Raw genomic sequence first — 15,758 nt, forward strand, 5'->3', positions numbered from 1 at the left:
AGATTCTCATTGGTGAGATTAACAGCATTCTAGATAATGTGGATTGGCTGGGCTATGTTAGACACTCTTCACTTGCATAAGCAGGATATTAAGAATCTAGTCAGCCTTGTTGCCTGTAGCCGTAGGAAATGGGACCCTAGATTTTATCCTAAAATATTTTGTATCTAAAGATTTCTCTCACCACTCTCTTGGGGTCTCTGTGTGCCCTGCTCCCTCTCAATCTCTTTCTTCTCAGGGTTTCTTCCCACCACCTCTTTCTTCGTCTTTGTCTTCCCATTTCCCTTCAGAGTCTCCGTTCTCTCTCTAATTCTCCTTCTGTTTCCTCTTACCCTGTGGGACTTTTCTTAGTTTCTCTTTCCTCCAGAGAGGTTGAGGGGGCTAAGAGACAGACACAGAGCTCAGGCTTGGACTGAGGAGGCATAAAAACATGGTTTATTCCAAACACTGCAATGTGGAACAGGAGAGTGGGAAGGGAGGTTGGTGGTGAAGTGTGGACCCCCAGATCCTCCCCTCCACAACCCAGCCCCAGACCCGGCTGGAGATCTGGGAAGAGGAAGGTTTTGAGGGTCTGCTGGGTCATGACTGAAGGGTCATAACAAAGGGTTTGGATCTGGAGAGGATGTGGCTGGTGGCACCTGGGGTGGTAAGGAGGTGAGGCAGGGTGGGAAGTTTTGGCTTGAGGAAGATTGGGATCATCGAGGGGCAAGGGAAGGCGGGGCTTCGGTTGGGGACGTGTCCTAGGTCAAAGTAAGGAAAAGCGGCTAAGGGTGGAAAAGGCAGAAGGGGTGTTTCGGTTTGATGTCAAGGGTCACAGTCTGGTTGGGGGCACAGTTTGGGGTCAGGGGTCACAGTCTGGGGTCGGATGACCATTTTAGGAGTTGGAAGTCACAGTCTGGGGTCAGGGGTTTCTGTGTGGCGGGGCCAAGGTCTGGGGTCACAGTTTGGCGAACGCGTCTCACAGTTTTTTGAGTCCCGATGGATGAAAGGTTAAAAACGGGCTTCCCCGGAGGCGTGGCTGGGGCCGGGGAGCTGCACAGTGATGTGGGGGCCACGGCCCCGGGTGTGGGATGGGGCGCGGGCGTGGCGTGACCCCCCCCAACCTCCCGCCCCATCTGGTGACGTTAAAAAGCCCTTGTCGGGTTTATAAAAAGGTTCAGTGGGCTCTGAGACTCCCGCCCCCTCGCTCTCCGTCTGGGTGAGACTTGGGGAACCAAATCCTTTCTGGCTCCCGCTTCCCCCAAAGCAAGGGGGCACATGACGCTGCTCCAGGCCGGTCGGGCCAGTTCCATTGTTTTCCTTCCCAACCCACACGGGTCCTGTCCCCTCCGCGCGCCCCCTCGGGCCGTGGCCTGCGCTGACCAAGGGGGCGGTGGGGCCCCCGAGGCCGCGTCATACCTCGGACTCGAGGCTGGAGAAGTGCGCCGAGCCCCTGCGAGTGCCCAGGTCCCCGCCCCGGTGTCTCCGGTGGGGCGCGGCGGGCAGCGGCGGCCCCCAGTGCGCAGCGTGTGGGCACCTGCGAGCGTGGCGGGAGGGCCCCGTGAGCCTGCGCGCCGAGGCGGCGCGGGGACACGAGCTGAGGTCCTCGAGCGAGCGCGAGGTGGGCGCAGGCGGCGGGAGGTCCCAGCCCCCCGCGGCGCGCCGGTGGCGGTGGTGGTGCGGTGCAACCGCGGCGGGCGCGCGGTGCGAGGCCCGGGGGCGGTGAGGGTGCGGCCGCGGGCACCCGCAGCGGGCCCGGCGTCGAGGCGGGGGCCCAGCCGCCCAGGGCGGGGGCGGCGGCGCCCACCAGCCGCCGTCCAGGCCGTCGTGCGAGCAGCTGAGGTGTCGCGGCGGCGGCAGCAGCTCCAGGCTGGCGCAGTGGCGGCAGTGCCAGGCGGCTGGACCGCTGCGTGGGGGCAGGTAGTCCCAGCTGCCGGCGCGCCAGCCCCCGAGCTTGTCGACCGACCAGTAGCGGCCGGGCGGCGGCCCGAGGCGCTCTGCGTACGGGTAGGGGAAGTCGGCGAACCACCAGGGCTCCAGGCCTCCCAGCGACGCGCCGCCAAAGCTCTCCGAGTCCTCCGAGTCCGACGGCGAAGGCTCCAGGTCGAGGTATGGGCAGGGGGGCGGCGCGGCGCGGCACGGGGGTGGCGCGGCCGGGGTTCCGCCGCCCGCTCCCCCAGCGCCGCCCGCACCGCCCGCGCCGGGCCCCAGCAGGGGCTGGCTCTCGGGGTCCGAGCGTGGCCAGCGCGCGGGCGCCGGCGGGCTCTCATCCTCGTAGGCCAGGCGGCAGAGGGGCGGCCCGACGGCGGCGGCTGCGGCGGCGGGGGGCGCAGGCGGCGACGGGAAGCCAGGGAAGGCACCGGCTGGGGGCTCGGCCGGCTCTTTGTCGCGCACGATGGCGAAGTAGGACGGTGGCGGCTTCTGCGGGGGTTGCGCGGCCGGCGGGGACAGCGGGCGCCCGGCCGCGCCCCGGGGCGCCGCGCGCGCCTCGCCCATGCCGAGGCCCAGGCCTTGTGGCTCGATGGGGCCGTAGTAGCGGTGGAAGCCGTCGGCCAGGCCCGCGGCCCCCGGCGGCGGCCCTGGGCCCTTGGCCCGGCGCCATCGATCCACGGCAGGGCGCTCTCGGGGCACGTAGGGCGCTGGGCCGGGCGCCGGCCGCGCCGCGGGGTACGCGGGGCTGGGCAGAGGCTGCGGCGGCGGCGGGGGCTTGGCTGGCGGCGGGGGGGCCTCGGCGCTGCAGCAGCTGTACATGCCCTGCGGCCCAGGGGACAGGACGAAGTCAGTGCGAGATGATGGAGATGCCTGCCTTCCCTCGGTTCCTCCTTCCTCTCCCGCGTCTCCCTTCATTTCTACCCATCCCACCTTGTACCTCCCCATCTATGCTGCGTCTCCCCGCTCTCTCCCTATCTCTACCTGCATCCCTCTGTCTCTGCCAGTTCTTGCTTGTGTCTCCCCCATCTCCCCGTGTGCCTCCCTCTCTCCTTCATACCCTGGAGAAGGCCAGCAGGAAGTCCATGCGGTGGGAGGGCCCCAGGCAATGCCGCAGGCGCCAGTACACCAGGTGCTCCCAGGCGAAGACCAGCAGGGAGAGGCCCATGGCCACTAGGAGCATGTAGAAGACACCTGCCATGTTGTCGATGTCCAGCTTGCTGCTCATCACCTCAATTTTGTCATTGTGGCAGATCCCGGAGAGCCATAGGCGCTCCAGCATCTCGATCTCATCTGGGGGAGGAGGATCAGAGGTCACCGGCTGTGAGTACCCTTTGAGGACTCTCCCTTCGGATGTGGGAGTCTAGGCCTGCAGCCCCTTCCCCCCTCAAACCCTGGTGTCCGGGTCTTCCTCCCCTCCTTCCCCAGGACCCAGGGGTCTTGCCCTCCCCTCTCCCGTGTAGAAACCCCTGCGCACAGCCGCACCGTCCCCCAGGAATTGCAGCAGCGCCAGGTCGATGGGCCGCTTCCAGCGGGAGCCCTTGTGCAGGGCGATGCCATAGCCTGTCGTGGCAAAGACCTTGCCGGAGCCGATGGTGACGAGCTTGCAGCCCTCATCTTTGCGGGCCATGTAGTTGAGCACGGCTGCGTCATAGATGAAGGCATCCAGCTTCCTGTGGGTAGGGGGCATGAAGGGCAGGGTCAGTCCCACCTAGATGCCCTCAGGGCCCAGCCCAGAACCTCCCTCACCCCTAACCTCCCACTGCCCCAAATCCTAAATGGTCTTGAGCAAGTCATTGAACTTCTTTGTGCCTCAGTTTCAACATCTGTAAAATGGGCACAAAAGCAATAACTCCCTTCCAGAGTTGTTGCAAAGGTTAGTGTCTGATGCAAAGGAGATGCTACAGAAATGTTAGCTGTGACTGTTAAGGACATAATTAGTTGTTCAATCCTCACTGCAGCCCCTCCGAAGGTCTTATTTACCCCTGCATTTTAAAGAGGACGATTGAAGCTTAGAAGGGAGAATAATAAAAATAATAATATGAGCCAGTGATCACTTACATTGTGCCAGGCCTTGTTCTGTCTAGTCTAAGAACTCATTTAATCTTCACAATATCCAAATAGAAACTATTATCTCCATTTTTTCAGAGGGGGAAACACAGACCCAGACACATACCATAACTTGCCTGGGGTCTCCCACTAGGCCCTAATTTTTAAGACTTGGTGGGAAGAGGCATGGGGATGTGGAATCAGTTCTCATGGATGGATATACATCCCGGCACATGCTGCATGCGCATTTCATTCTCCTTCACAATTGCTGCCATTTTGCATTTATTTCTGAGATTATTTGATTAATCTCAGCCCCTCCCATGAGACTGCAAGCTCCCCAGGGTCCCATTGGGTCTCATACTGTGGCTGGGGGACAGTTCGGGCACATACGATGAGGTTGGTAAATAATTATGGAGTAAATGAGTGAGGGAATAAATGAACCCACACTTAGGACTACTGTGTAACTATTCTGTGATATCAGGTAAATGCATATGATCTGACAGGTGAAGATGTACAGGTATATTATCCTTAAAAAAAAAAACCCCAAACACTAGTTCTAGAATCCCATAGAATATAACTCTCTCTGTATATATTTTTTAATTTTTTAAATTTTCTTTCTTTTTTTTTCAGAGATGAGGGTCTCATTCTGTCATCCAGGCAGGAGTGCAATGGTGTGATCATAGCTCACTGCAGCCTCCAACTCTGGGCTCAAGCGATCCTCCTGTCTCAGCCTCCTGAGTACCTGGGATTACAGTCACAAGCCACCTGGCCTGGGCGTATTTATTTTTTTAAGTGACATATGTAGTGGGGTAAAAATTTGGTCATCTTAACTACAGACACCAGACTAGTTCTGAGAGGCACCTGTCTTTCTCTAGTCCAGCCTTGTCCAAGAGAACATGCTGTGATGATGGAATGTTCCATCTTCTCTGTCCAGCATGGCAGCCACCAGCCACGTGTGGCTCTTGAGCACTTGAAAAGTGACCAGTGTGATGAAGGGGCAGAATTTTAAATTTCATCTAATTTTAATTCATTTACATCAAAATAGTATTGAACAGTGCAGGTTTGGGGAAGACAAGATAGATAAAGACATATGGCTGGATACTGGCTTGCAGAGAAAGCAAAAGATCTAGGCAAGAATACTTAACCTCAAGTGTTGAATTTTAGCCCATTGATGTAAATCCTTTTGTGTCCCCAGATCTTCAGAAAAACCCTGTCTATGCACTCACATGCTCATACATAAATGCCATGTGTGTGTGTTTAGTTGTATGGAAATTAAAGAAAAGAACTGAATTAGTCCATGCACCCCCAAACCAGGAAACAGACATGGAATGGATTTCTCGAACTGAATGGATCTAGCTGGAGCACAGACTTGGGGGAGAAGAGAATTAGGAGAAACTTAGGGAGGGAGGGTGTTCACCGTACTACTGATGAAGAATAGGGTTTGAATTAATTTTATATAGATCCTAACGGGCAGGGAGATCCCAGCTGATATAAGCAAGAAAAATACCGCAACTGCCTGCGGGCATTTCTGCCTAGTAGGCAAACTGTAATTTTTCTCTAGGTTTCTCTTTGTGTAGGAAAATGCCCTTGGGGGCAAAAGGTAAATTGCTCTCCATGTTTAAGTGGGAAGAATTTGCAATTTCCAGAGTCAGGCTGAAGAGGAGGGATGGAGGGGCTGGGAGCTAGGATAAGATGGAAGAAAGGGTCCTCAGAGGACATGGGGTAGGGGAGGGAGAGCCTCTCAAGGAGCATTTAAGAAAAAGCTAAAAGTCAAGGCTTCCAGTGGTGGAAATATTTGAGAGGCTCTCAGGAAGAGGAGATCTAATAACAGTCACTTTTATTCATTTGCTCAGCTCTGGTATTTAATGCCTACCTTCCTTACCCCATCCCTTACTCCTCATCCTCTGTTGTCCCTAAGTTTCTATTAAAACTCAGCCATTTCTTACATACGGCCTTTGTTTGGTTATAGGTTTGGGAAAAATTAAAATTCCCTGTGTCTGTCCTTGCTAACCTGTTTTTTCCCACCCCATCGCCAGCGGCATCTTAACATTTAAGTCAGCCCCTGTCCCTCCTCAGCTCGCTGCCCACTTCTGGTTCCCCACATCACTCAGAATGACTTGAGTTACCTCAAAGTTCAAGGTCCTGTGCCACCTGATGCACCCTTCCTTGTCCCTCTGCCCTCATCTTCCAAGCCCCCTTCACTCACTCTGCTCCAGCCACCCTGGCCTATGCCATGTACGGGGACACTCCAGCTCACTCCTGCCTCAGGGCCTTTGCACTGTTCGGTCTGCTGGAACATTCATCTCTCAGATAGCCCCCTCACTTATTCCCTCACCTCTTTCAAGTGTTTGCTCAAAAGACACCTTCCCGAGCACCCTATTTAATACTGCAAACTCATGGAGAGGCCAAGGTGGGAGGATCGCTGGAGGCCAGGAGTTGGAGACCAGCCTGAGCAACACAATGAAACCTTGTCTCTTCAAAAAACTAAAAAAGATTAGCCAGGCATGTTGGTGCACACCTGTAGTCCTAGCTACTGCAGAGGCTGAGCTAGGAGGATCACTTGAGCCCTGGAGTTGGAGGTTGCAGGGAGCTATGATCATGCCATTGCATTCCAGTCTGGGCAACAGCGAGAACTTGTTTCAAAAAAAAAAAAAAAAAAAAATCTGCAACCTGTAGCTCCTTCCCAGGTCTCCTAAATTCGTTCACCCTGCCCTGTTTTTACTCATATCCCTTATCTCATGGTAATGCACTACAAAATGTGCTCATTTATTTAGGTTATTGTCCATCTCCCTCTGCTGGAATTTAAGTCCCACAAGGGCAGGGACCTTGCCAGTCTGGTTCACCACTATGTCCACATTAAGCCAAAAAGTGGTTGAACGAATGAATTCGGGCTGATTCAAGGCAGGCATTCTGTGGGCCAGGCACTGGAGGTGAGGTAAGATTTCATTAATATGGAAAACATGCCAAGAGGTTTTGCTCCATAGAAAAAACCAAGATGAGAACAGTATGTACTTTTAGTTTGGAATGTATACAGATGTGTGTGAATGCATTCATGTTTTAATTGATCTGAAAGAAATAAAAAAATAATGCTTACTTTAGGGAAAGGGGACTCAGTGTTTCCTGGTTTGTTCCTGCTGTGTCAGTGAGAAATTGGACCTCTCAAGGAATGGGCTCCCAGAAGTGGGTGGGAGGAGAAGCTGAGTTTATTTCCTTTTAGGAGATGCATTTCCTTTCTCTTGCTGTGGGGTTGCTTGCCCTCAGTGGTGGGGGAAGTCCACTTTGGCATGCGAGCCAGCCAAAGCCATGGGATGCTGCCAATTTCCTTGTACCTTTCACTGTAAGGATGGAATTTTCTAGTGCTGTCCACTGTGATAATGACTAGCCACAAGTGGCTATTTCCATTTAAATTTTACTTAAAAAATCTGGTTCCTTGGTTATACCAACCACATTTCAAGTGATCAGTAGCTGGCAGCTACCATATTGGACTGCACAAGTCTAGAACATTTCCATCATCACAACAATGTTCTGTTGCAGATACCTATCTATCTACTGGCGAGTGCTACTCTAGACACACACGTGTCTGTCTCCCAGACTAGAATGGAAGCTCCAGAGACTTTGATTTGTTCACTGCTGTAGCCCCAGTGCCTAGCCCAGTGCCTGGTGCAAGAAGACCTTAAGAAATATTTATTGAATGAATGAATGCCTTTTAAATTTCATATTGTTAGGAGTTATCTTGTCAGGGAGATCATGGTGCATTATTTGTTTTCTTTGTTCCTATCTAGAGTAAATATACATAAATACGTAAAAATATTATATACATATATAGAGATAGATAAATAGATAGATGGATAGATAGATCCCAAGAAAAGAGGCTGAAAAATATTCTGAGTGCAGTGGCACATACCCATAGTCCCAGCTACTCTGGAAGGCTTAGGTGGGAGGATCCCTTGTGCCCAGAAGTTCAAGACCAGTCTGAGCAACATAACAAGACCCCACTGTGTCTTTAAAAAAAATTTTTTTTAAAGACATGAAAAATCCTGATATAGGAAATTCTCCAACATAAATGATCCAGACACATCATCCTATAGTGAAGTTCATAGTGAATAACCCCAATCTCATGACTCCCTAGGACTACCATTTCCAGAGTTTTAGATCCCCGCTTGCAAATATGAACAGACTACCAAGGATTATTGGACATCAGATAAAGCCTCTAATAAGAAATACACAGGCCGGGCGCGGTGGCTCACGCCTGTAATCCTAGCACTCTGGGAGGCCGAGGCGGGTGGATCGCTCGAGGTCAGGAGTTCGAGACCAGCCTGAGCAAGAGTGAGACCCCGTCTCTACTAAAAATAGAAAGAAATTATCTGGCCAACTAAAATATATATAGAAAAAATTAGCCGGGCATGGTGGCGCATGCCTGTAGTCCCAGCTACTTGGAAGGCTGAGGCAGTAGGATCGCTTAAGCCCAGGAGTTTGAGGTTGCTGTGAGCGAGGCTAATGCCACGGCACTCACTCTAGCCCGGGCAACAAAGCAAGACTCTGTCTCAAAAAAAAAAAAAAAAAAAGAAAGACACAAAATGAACAAATGGAGGGAGGAGGGAGACTTGGAAGAAACTGAGATTGCAAAGAGCAGAAAATGTAAAAAAAAAAACCAAAAAAAAAAAAAAAAACCCAAGACAATTATCATTAATATCATCAAGAAGACAATTTTGAAACATGAATAAGATACCACAAAATAGGATACTATGAAATTTATAAATACTATAAAAATTCAGAGACCAAAATAAGAGTCCTTAGAAATTAAAAATATACTAGCAGAAATGAAAAGATTAATAAAGGAGTGGAAGAAAAATTAAAATCTGTCAGGAAGTAGAGCAGAAAGATAAAGAGATGGAAAATAGAGAATAAAATAAATAATCGGCCAAGCATGGTGGCTCATGCCTGTAATCTCAGTGCTTTCAGAGGCCAAGGTGGCAGGATTGCTTGAGTCCAAGAGTTTGAAGCCAGCAGGGGCAACACAGCAAGACCCCATCTCTTAAAAATATATATATATATTTTTAAAAAATTAGCTGGTTGTGGTGGCGCACACCTGTAGTCCCAGCTACTCAGGAGGCTGAGGCTGGAGGATCGCCTGAGCCCAGGAATTGGAGGGTGCAGTGAGCTATGATGGCGCCAGTGCACTCCAGCCTGGGTGACTGAGCAAGACCCTGTCTCTAAAAAAGTAAATAAATAAAATTAAAAAAGAACTAATCCAGGAAGTCAGATATCAAATTATTATGAGTTCCAGAAAGAAAGTGAAATGATGGCGAGAGGGAAGTGGTACATGAAAGAATTCAAGAAAATTCAAGAATTTTTTTTTTTTCTCAGAACAAATGACATGAGGATACAATTGAAAGGCCCAGCAATGAGAACAGATCAAAGCCTGTTGCTGATGAATGTTAGTCCGCTGAGGACAAGGAAAAGAAAGAACGGGTCACATACAAAGGCACAGGAATCAGAATGATCTTGATTTCTGTACTGTAGCACTGGACGTTAGACAACAATGGAATGATGCTTCCAAATTCTAAAGGAAAATAATCTCTAATCCAGAATCCCATACCCAGCCAGACTATCCATCAAGTATGAGGACAGAATAAAGACTTTTCAGATTTGCAACGTCTCCAAAAATATGCATCTTATGTGCCTTTTGTCAGGAAGCTCAAAAGAATAAGGGAGTAAAAACCCAGAAAGAGTTAGAATTTGTGATGCAACAGGATCAAAACCAGGAGAGAGGTGAAGGGATGATGGAGAAGAGCGATCCCATCGTGGCAGATGTGCACCAGACTGGGGCAGGCCACAGGCCACAAGAGCAACTTCTTCGATAAGATGAAATTAATAGGGTATCTGATGCTTCTGAACATATTAAGAAGAGACTCAGATAGTTAACAGAGAATTTGGGTTTGAATTAGTTAAGCACAAAGAAAACTCAGCCACTAAGCAACTGGAAGAAAAAAAAAAAGACAATTATTAACTCCAGGAAAAACAAAGAATTGTGTAGGAGAGGAAAGTAATCATGGTTTACTACTGTGGCAGCTGTGAGAGCATTTCCATAGTCATAACATGTAAACACTGAATATTCATCTAGTCAGAGTCACAATGTGGGAGGCCGGCTTGATTTAAATAAGAGTATGAGTATGTCTCCCATAGTGAGCAGTGGATGGAAAATGCCTAAAATTGAAAAATCAAGAGGTAGCTCTACAAACATGGTATTTAGAGACAGGAAGCCAAAGAGCCTAAGGATAGAATAAACGAGGTGAAAGCAGATTCTTCCAGTGCAAGGGAAGTGGAGGGTAAGCAGACCGGGGACCGTTGTTTTTCATTCAAAATAAAACTCTTGTATTTGACCCTCCAAACTGTGCGGATGGATAACTCATAAAAATAGAATGAAAAATTTGAAAAAATATAAAAAGGGATAGTAGGGAAAAAGAATTCCTGCAGAAGCGGGACATCAGAGCAAGAGGTGACAGTGAAAAACACAGGGTGTCTTTTGTGAATCCATGAAGCTTCCGGGGAGAGGCAGGAGGAGCGATTCTGGGTTTCTCACGGCATGGCACGTGTGAGGCAGTGTAGCCTGGTGGCTGAGAGCCAGGGCTCCAGAATCACACTGCTGGGGTGCTGATCCCAGCTCTGCCACGTGGCCACTGTGGACATCTTGCCCTGCTTCAGTTTCTGGTAATATTTAGCTAAGATGGTTATGAAGTGTTACGGGTTGAATTGTGTCCCTTCCCAAGTTCCCATATTGAAGCCCGAGCCACCAGTACTTTAGAACGTGACCTTATTTGTAGATAGGGCGTCTACAGAGGTAATCAAATTAAAACGAGGTCATTAGAGTGGGCCCCAATCCAATATGACAGGTGTCTTTATAGAAATGGGACGTTTGGGCAGAGATACGCACAGACGGAAGACGTGAAGAGACAAAGGGAGAAGATGGCCACGTACGAGCCAAGCAGGGCGAGGCCTGAACAGATCCTTCCCTTACAGCCCTCAGAAAGTGCCAAGAGGACTTCTGGTCTCCAGGAATATAAGACGAAATATTAATTTGATTAATTTTTTGCAAACTAATTATGAACCTAAATGAGTTAGAACAGAACTTGGAATAAAATAAACACTATAGTAAATTAAAAAGATATGGGAATGATACCAAGCCTTGGCATGGCTAGAGAACAAGTAGAACTCTCTTGTTCTGCTGACGAGGGTGTAAATTGATACAGATACTGTGGAAGATGCCTGGATGTATCTATTACAGCTAAGCACAACTTTCCCTATGCCCTGGCAGTTCCACCCAGGGGAATACACCCAAGGAAAATGAACGTGTATGGCCCTTAAACACTTGTACGAGAATGTTCATGGTAGAATATTATTCATGATGGCCAAACACTGGCAACAATCCAAATATCTAGCAGTAGAAGGAAAGCATTATGGTATTGTCACATAATGCTATATTCAATGGTATTCCTCAATGAACAGTCTGGTAATATTAAATAACACTGAGTAAAATAATGCAGGCACAAAGGATATTATATACACTGTTTGATTCTGTTCAGAGGATGTTTATAAGCAGGCAAAACTAATTTATGGTGATATTCTATGGTGACCAGAGGGGCAGAGGGGAGCTTTCTGGGGAATTGGGAAATTGTCCATACTTTAATCTGGTTGTGGTCACAAGAATGTATATACATGTATAAAATAATCAGTGACTTGCACATTTTTTGTACTTCACAGTACCTCACTGTATGTATGTTATATCTCAATAAAAAAAGATGAAAAAAAATCTATAAAAAGACACGGGATGAGTCCTCAAGCTATTTTTACTTATTAAAAGCTGGGGATGTGGCTGACATTTGTGTGGGGAAAAAATACAGGTATCTTTCTTTCTCTGAACTCACAGAGAGCAGAGATTTGGGTTCATTTTGTGAGATGCGGCTGGTCTCTTGCTAGTCACATTCTCACAGCTTGGTATCCAAAACTCAGGATCCAAGTAGATTCAGAAAGTGGGGCCCCCCTGCATTTTTGAATTTGTGCTCTCTGAGCAAAAGGACTAAACGGCTGGGAGTGTGAGGTATACCTGTAGAAGTAAAAGAGGAAGGTAATTCTGTTTGCAGCCAGCCCTGCGTTCTAAGGAAGGGTGCTCGGCCTAAGTGAAGTAGGGATGGGCAGAGCTTGGGAAAGGGACCCCCGCCCCCCATGCTGCTTTGTGTGTGTGTGTGAGAGAGAGAGAGAGAGAGAGAGAAGAGAAGGAGGAGGAGGAGGAGGAGGAGGAGGAGGAGGAGGAGGAGGAGGACCTGGAATTCCCAAGGGCCTTCCTGGAGGGAGGGACTGGGGAGAGAAAACAGAAGAAGGGGGAAGGCAGAGTGATGAGTCAGCTGGCTGGCTGGGGAGAATACTGGGGTGAGTAAGGAAGTGAAAAAGTCCCAGGGGTGTAGGCAGGTGGCCAGAGCCCTTTTATGTTTTCTGTTCATAATGTTCACTATGAAACTTTTTGCGTTTGGGTGACACAGACTGGGCTGTCCAATGCGGCAGCTACACATCACTGGGGCCGTGGAGCACCGGAAATGCGGGGACTCTGAACTGAGGTGTGCTGTGAGTGTAAAATGCACACCGGATTTCAAAGACTGAGTATGGGAAAAAATTACTGAAATAGTCTCAACCGTGTTTATACTCACCACGTGTTGAAATAATATTTTGGACATATTGGGTTAAGTAAAAGTAAAATATATTATTAAAATTAATTTCATCTGCTGCTTTTTAGCTCTTCTTATGTCACATTCTACTGGACAGCACTGGCAGATGTCGCCGGTTGAGTTCCTAGTCTCAGTCTACACCCCCCACCCCCCACCCCTCCATGTCCTCTGTGGGGCTCTTGTGTGGATGAAGGGAGGGGTGGGTTCCAATGCTGGTTTTTAGGCTCTGGAGCTGCAAAGACACACTTGGGCCCGTGAGATGGCACAGAAGGCAAATTAAATCCTGCAAAAAGGAGCTAGAAGCCAGGGTGACCCTGAGAAGTCCAGAAATTTGCAGAATTCTGAGGAAGGGGCGTTGGAGCCAGTGTCATCTGGAGCCTAAGGGCAGGGAGACCCTGGATGACATCTGGGGATGGAGGAAAGCAAAGAAAGGGATGAGGACAGGGAAGAAGTACATGTAAGAGGAGGAGAAGGAGGAAAAAGAAGGCCAGGAAGGGAAGGAAAATAACCAAAAAAAAAAAAGACAAAAAGAGAATTCTAGATCTACATTGTCCAATGTGACAGCCATAAGCCAGATGAGGTTATTCAGCACTTGCCCCCACCCCCCAAAAAAAAGTACCAATGAAAAAGTAAAACATCTTCTATATTGATTACGTGTTGAAATAACATTTTGGAAATATTCAAGTACATTAACTAGATTTTGAAAATTAATATGACCTGTTTCTTTCCATGTGGCTACTAGAATATCGGAAATGACATACGCGGTTCCCCAGCTCTGCTCTAGAAAACAGGCGGGAAGGAAACGCCTCAAACCATTGACATCAAGGAACGTCTGGGAGAGAACTTTAACAATAAGCGGTGTTACGCCAACACTTCATTTAATGAGAGGGGAAAGGAGAATTTGGGGTGGAGGAGCCCTCAGAAGTGGGCTGAAGGGCCAAGAAAGGACAGGGGGCCGGTGGGGGAAGAGAGTTCTGGAAACCAACCCGAGGTTTTTCGCGTCTGCAGGAGCCCTGCAGCCTGGTGAACCACGTGACCAGGTTCCACTCTGGCCGCGGCTGATTGGCCCTGGCGCGGACACCTGACCCCAGCCGGACCAATAGGATTCTCGAATACGTTTCCAGAGCCACGTGATGAATGGGAGGGACCGCCAGCCACATATTATGGAGGCTGAGCTTAAAGCTTAGAAACCAGACTGACTGACCCCAGGGCCCACAGCAAGCAAGGGCTGTAGCTCCCCTTCGAACCCGGCATCATGTGGCTCCAAAACCACTGCTGTCAGACACCCCCAGGACACTGTTAGGAACCCCCAGGCCACAGGGGCACCAGAACCCCCGGCATTCCACGGGGACGTGCAGGAAAACGTTCTTGAGAGAAAAGGGAAGCAGATGGGGCGCAAGCTGGAAGCAAGCGGAGCTGGGGGAAAAGCTGGCCAGGGAGAAACTCCTTGTGGCAAGATACTTAAGTTTGGAGACGCTTTAAGGCATGGTATTCGTAACATCTGTGTGTTCCCCCCAACACACACCCACTGGAACGGAAGCTTCAAGTAAACGGGGACTTAGGCATCTGGCATGGAGCCTAACACATCGAAGGCACTGGATAAATATTGGGAAGAATGAATGATTGGATGACCGTAAAATGTAAAAAAAAATTTTCTGTTCTATGCTGTATCCTAACACCTCTGTGATTCTTCAAATTCAATACCCACCTTAGACCTCGGCCAATGGGGTGCTGTTCTGGGCCCTGTTTTTTGAGAACTGCCTCCCACCCCCTACAAGGAGAGGGGTCACTGGGGCCAAGGGGTTGTGCCCACCCAGACTCCACACCTCCCTTGGAGATTATGCTCTGGAAATCTGTGCTGGACAGAATAATGACCCCCCTCAAAGACATCCACACCCTAATACCTGGAACCTGTGAATATGTTACCTTAGATCACAAAAGAGACTCTGCAGATGTGATGTAAATTAAGATCTTGAGATGGGAGATTATCCTGGATTCTCTGGATGGGCACAGTGTCATCATAAGCCTCCTTATAAGAGGGAGGCGGGAGGGTGAGTCAGAGATGTGTCCATGAAAGGAGACGCTGGAAGGATTTGGGACCACCAGCCAAAGAATGTGGGCAGCCTGTAGAAGCTGGAAAAAGTGAAGAAGTGGATTCCCTGGGAAAGACAAGGAGTCAGGTTCTCTCATGGAACCCTGATTCTTAACTTGACCTTAATAGCCTTTCAGGTTGTTAAGAAAGTATATCTGTCAAGGCAGGAGGACTCAATAAATTGAATGGGTTGCTAGCTTGATCTACAGAGTTTAAACAGTTACATATGGTATGAGAGCCTCCATTTGTACTCTTGCACCAGGCCCTGCAAAAGTTTGCCTCCCAAAGCCTCAGTTAAAAAAGACAAGTGTGTGACAAAAGCCACTTGGTGTTAATGGTGTGCCAAGGGGAGGGTAAAGGAGGAAGAGGTAATTCCATGAAAGGAGTGAGGTAGGGCAGAGAGAGCAGCAGTTACAGGAGAGGAGATAAAGAAGAGGTGACTGATAAGGAAGTGCTGAGGTCCTCAGTATCAGAAATGAGAGGCTTGCAGGGAACACACAGGGAGGACACACAGAGACAAGGTGTGACACCCAAAAATTGAGAGAGAGAGGATGGAACACTAGAGAAGGAAAAGGCGCAGGAGAGAACTTGCTAGGTGGCAAAATACCTGTCTGTGAAAGGTGTGCTTTCCCCAATAAAAAGACAAAGACCTGCCAGGAGAAAGTCCTCCACTCTTTCACCCTTCCTCCCTTCTCTTGCCTGGAACTAGGATGTGCTTCATGGAGGGGCAGCCACTTTCTTGTGACCATGAGGCAACCAAAATGAGTGTGAAGATCTCAGCTGCAAGCTTGGTGCAACAAAAATATGGAAAAGACATTTGGATTATTAATGGTATCTTTTTTGTTTTTTTTGAGACAGGTGTCTCGCTCTGTCTCCCAGGCTGGAGTGCAGTGGCACAACTAATCATAGTTCACTGTAGCCTTGAACTCCTGGGCTCAGGAGATCCTCCTGCCTCAGCCTCCCAAGTAGCTCTTTTTCTTTTTTTTTTTTGA

The 15,758-nt window shown here is 49.3% G+C and overlaps 1 protein-coding gene across 1 annotated transcript in view; it reads right to left on the reverse strand.

Annotated features, from left to right (window-relative positions):
• Positions 1-410: 410 nt before the first annotated feature.
• Positions 411-15,758, reverse strand: part of GRIN2D (glutamate ionotropic receptor NMDA type subunit 2D) — a 36,297-nt gene continuing 20,949 nt past the window's right edge. The window contains exons 12-14 of the mRNA XM_045531268.1: positions 3,391-3,578; positions 2,966-3,198; positions 411-2,730 (exon numbers count right to left, since the gene is read on the reverse strand). Of these exons, the coding sequence (XP_045387224.1) occupies positions 1,390-2,730; positions 2,966-3,198; positions 3,391-3,578 (1,762 nt within the window). The 3' untranslated portion in view covers positions 411-1,389. The remainder of the gene's footprint in view (positions 2,731-2,965; positions 3,199-3,390; positions 3,579-15,758) is intronic.

The sequence above is a fragment of the Lemur catta genome, chromosome 19 (assembly GCF_020740605.2).
Source record: "Lemur catta isolate mLemCat1 chromosome 19, mLemCat1.pri, whole genome shotgun sequence".
NCBI classification, from domain to species: Eukaryota; Metazoa; Chordata; class Mammalia; order Primates; family Lemuridae; genus Lemur; species Lemur catta.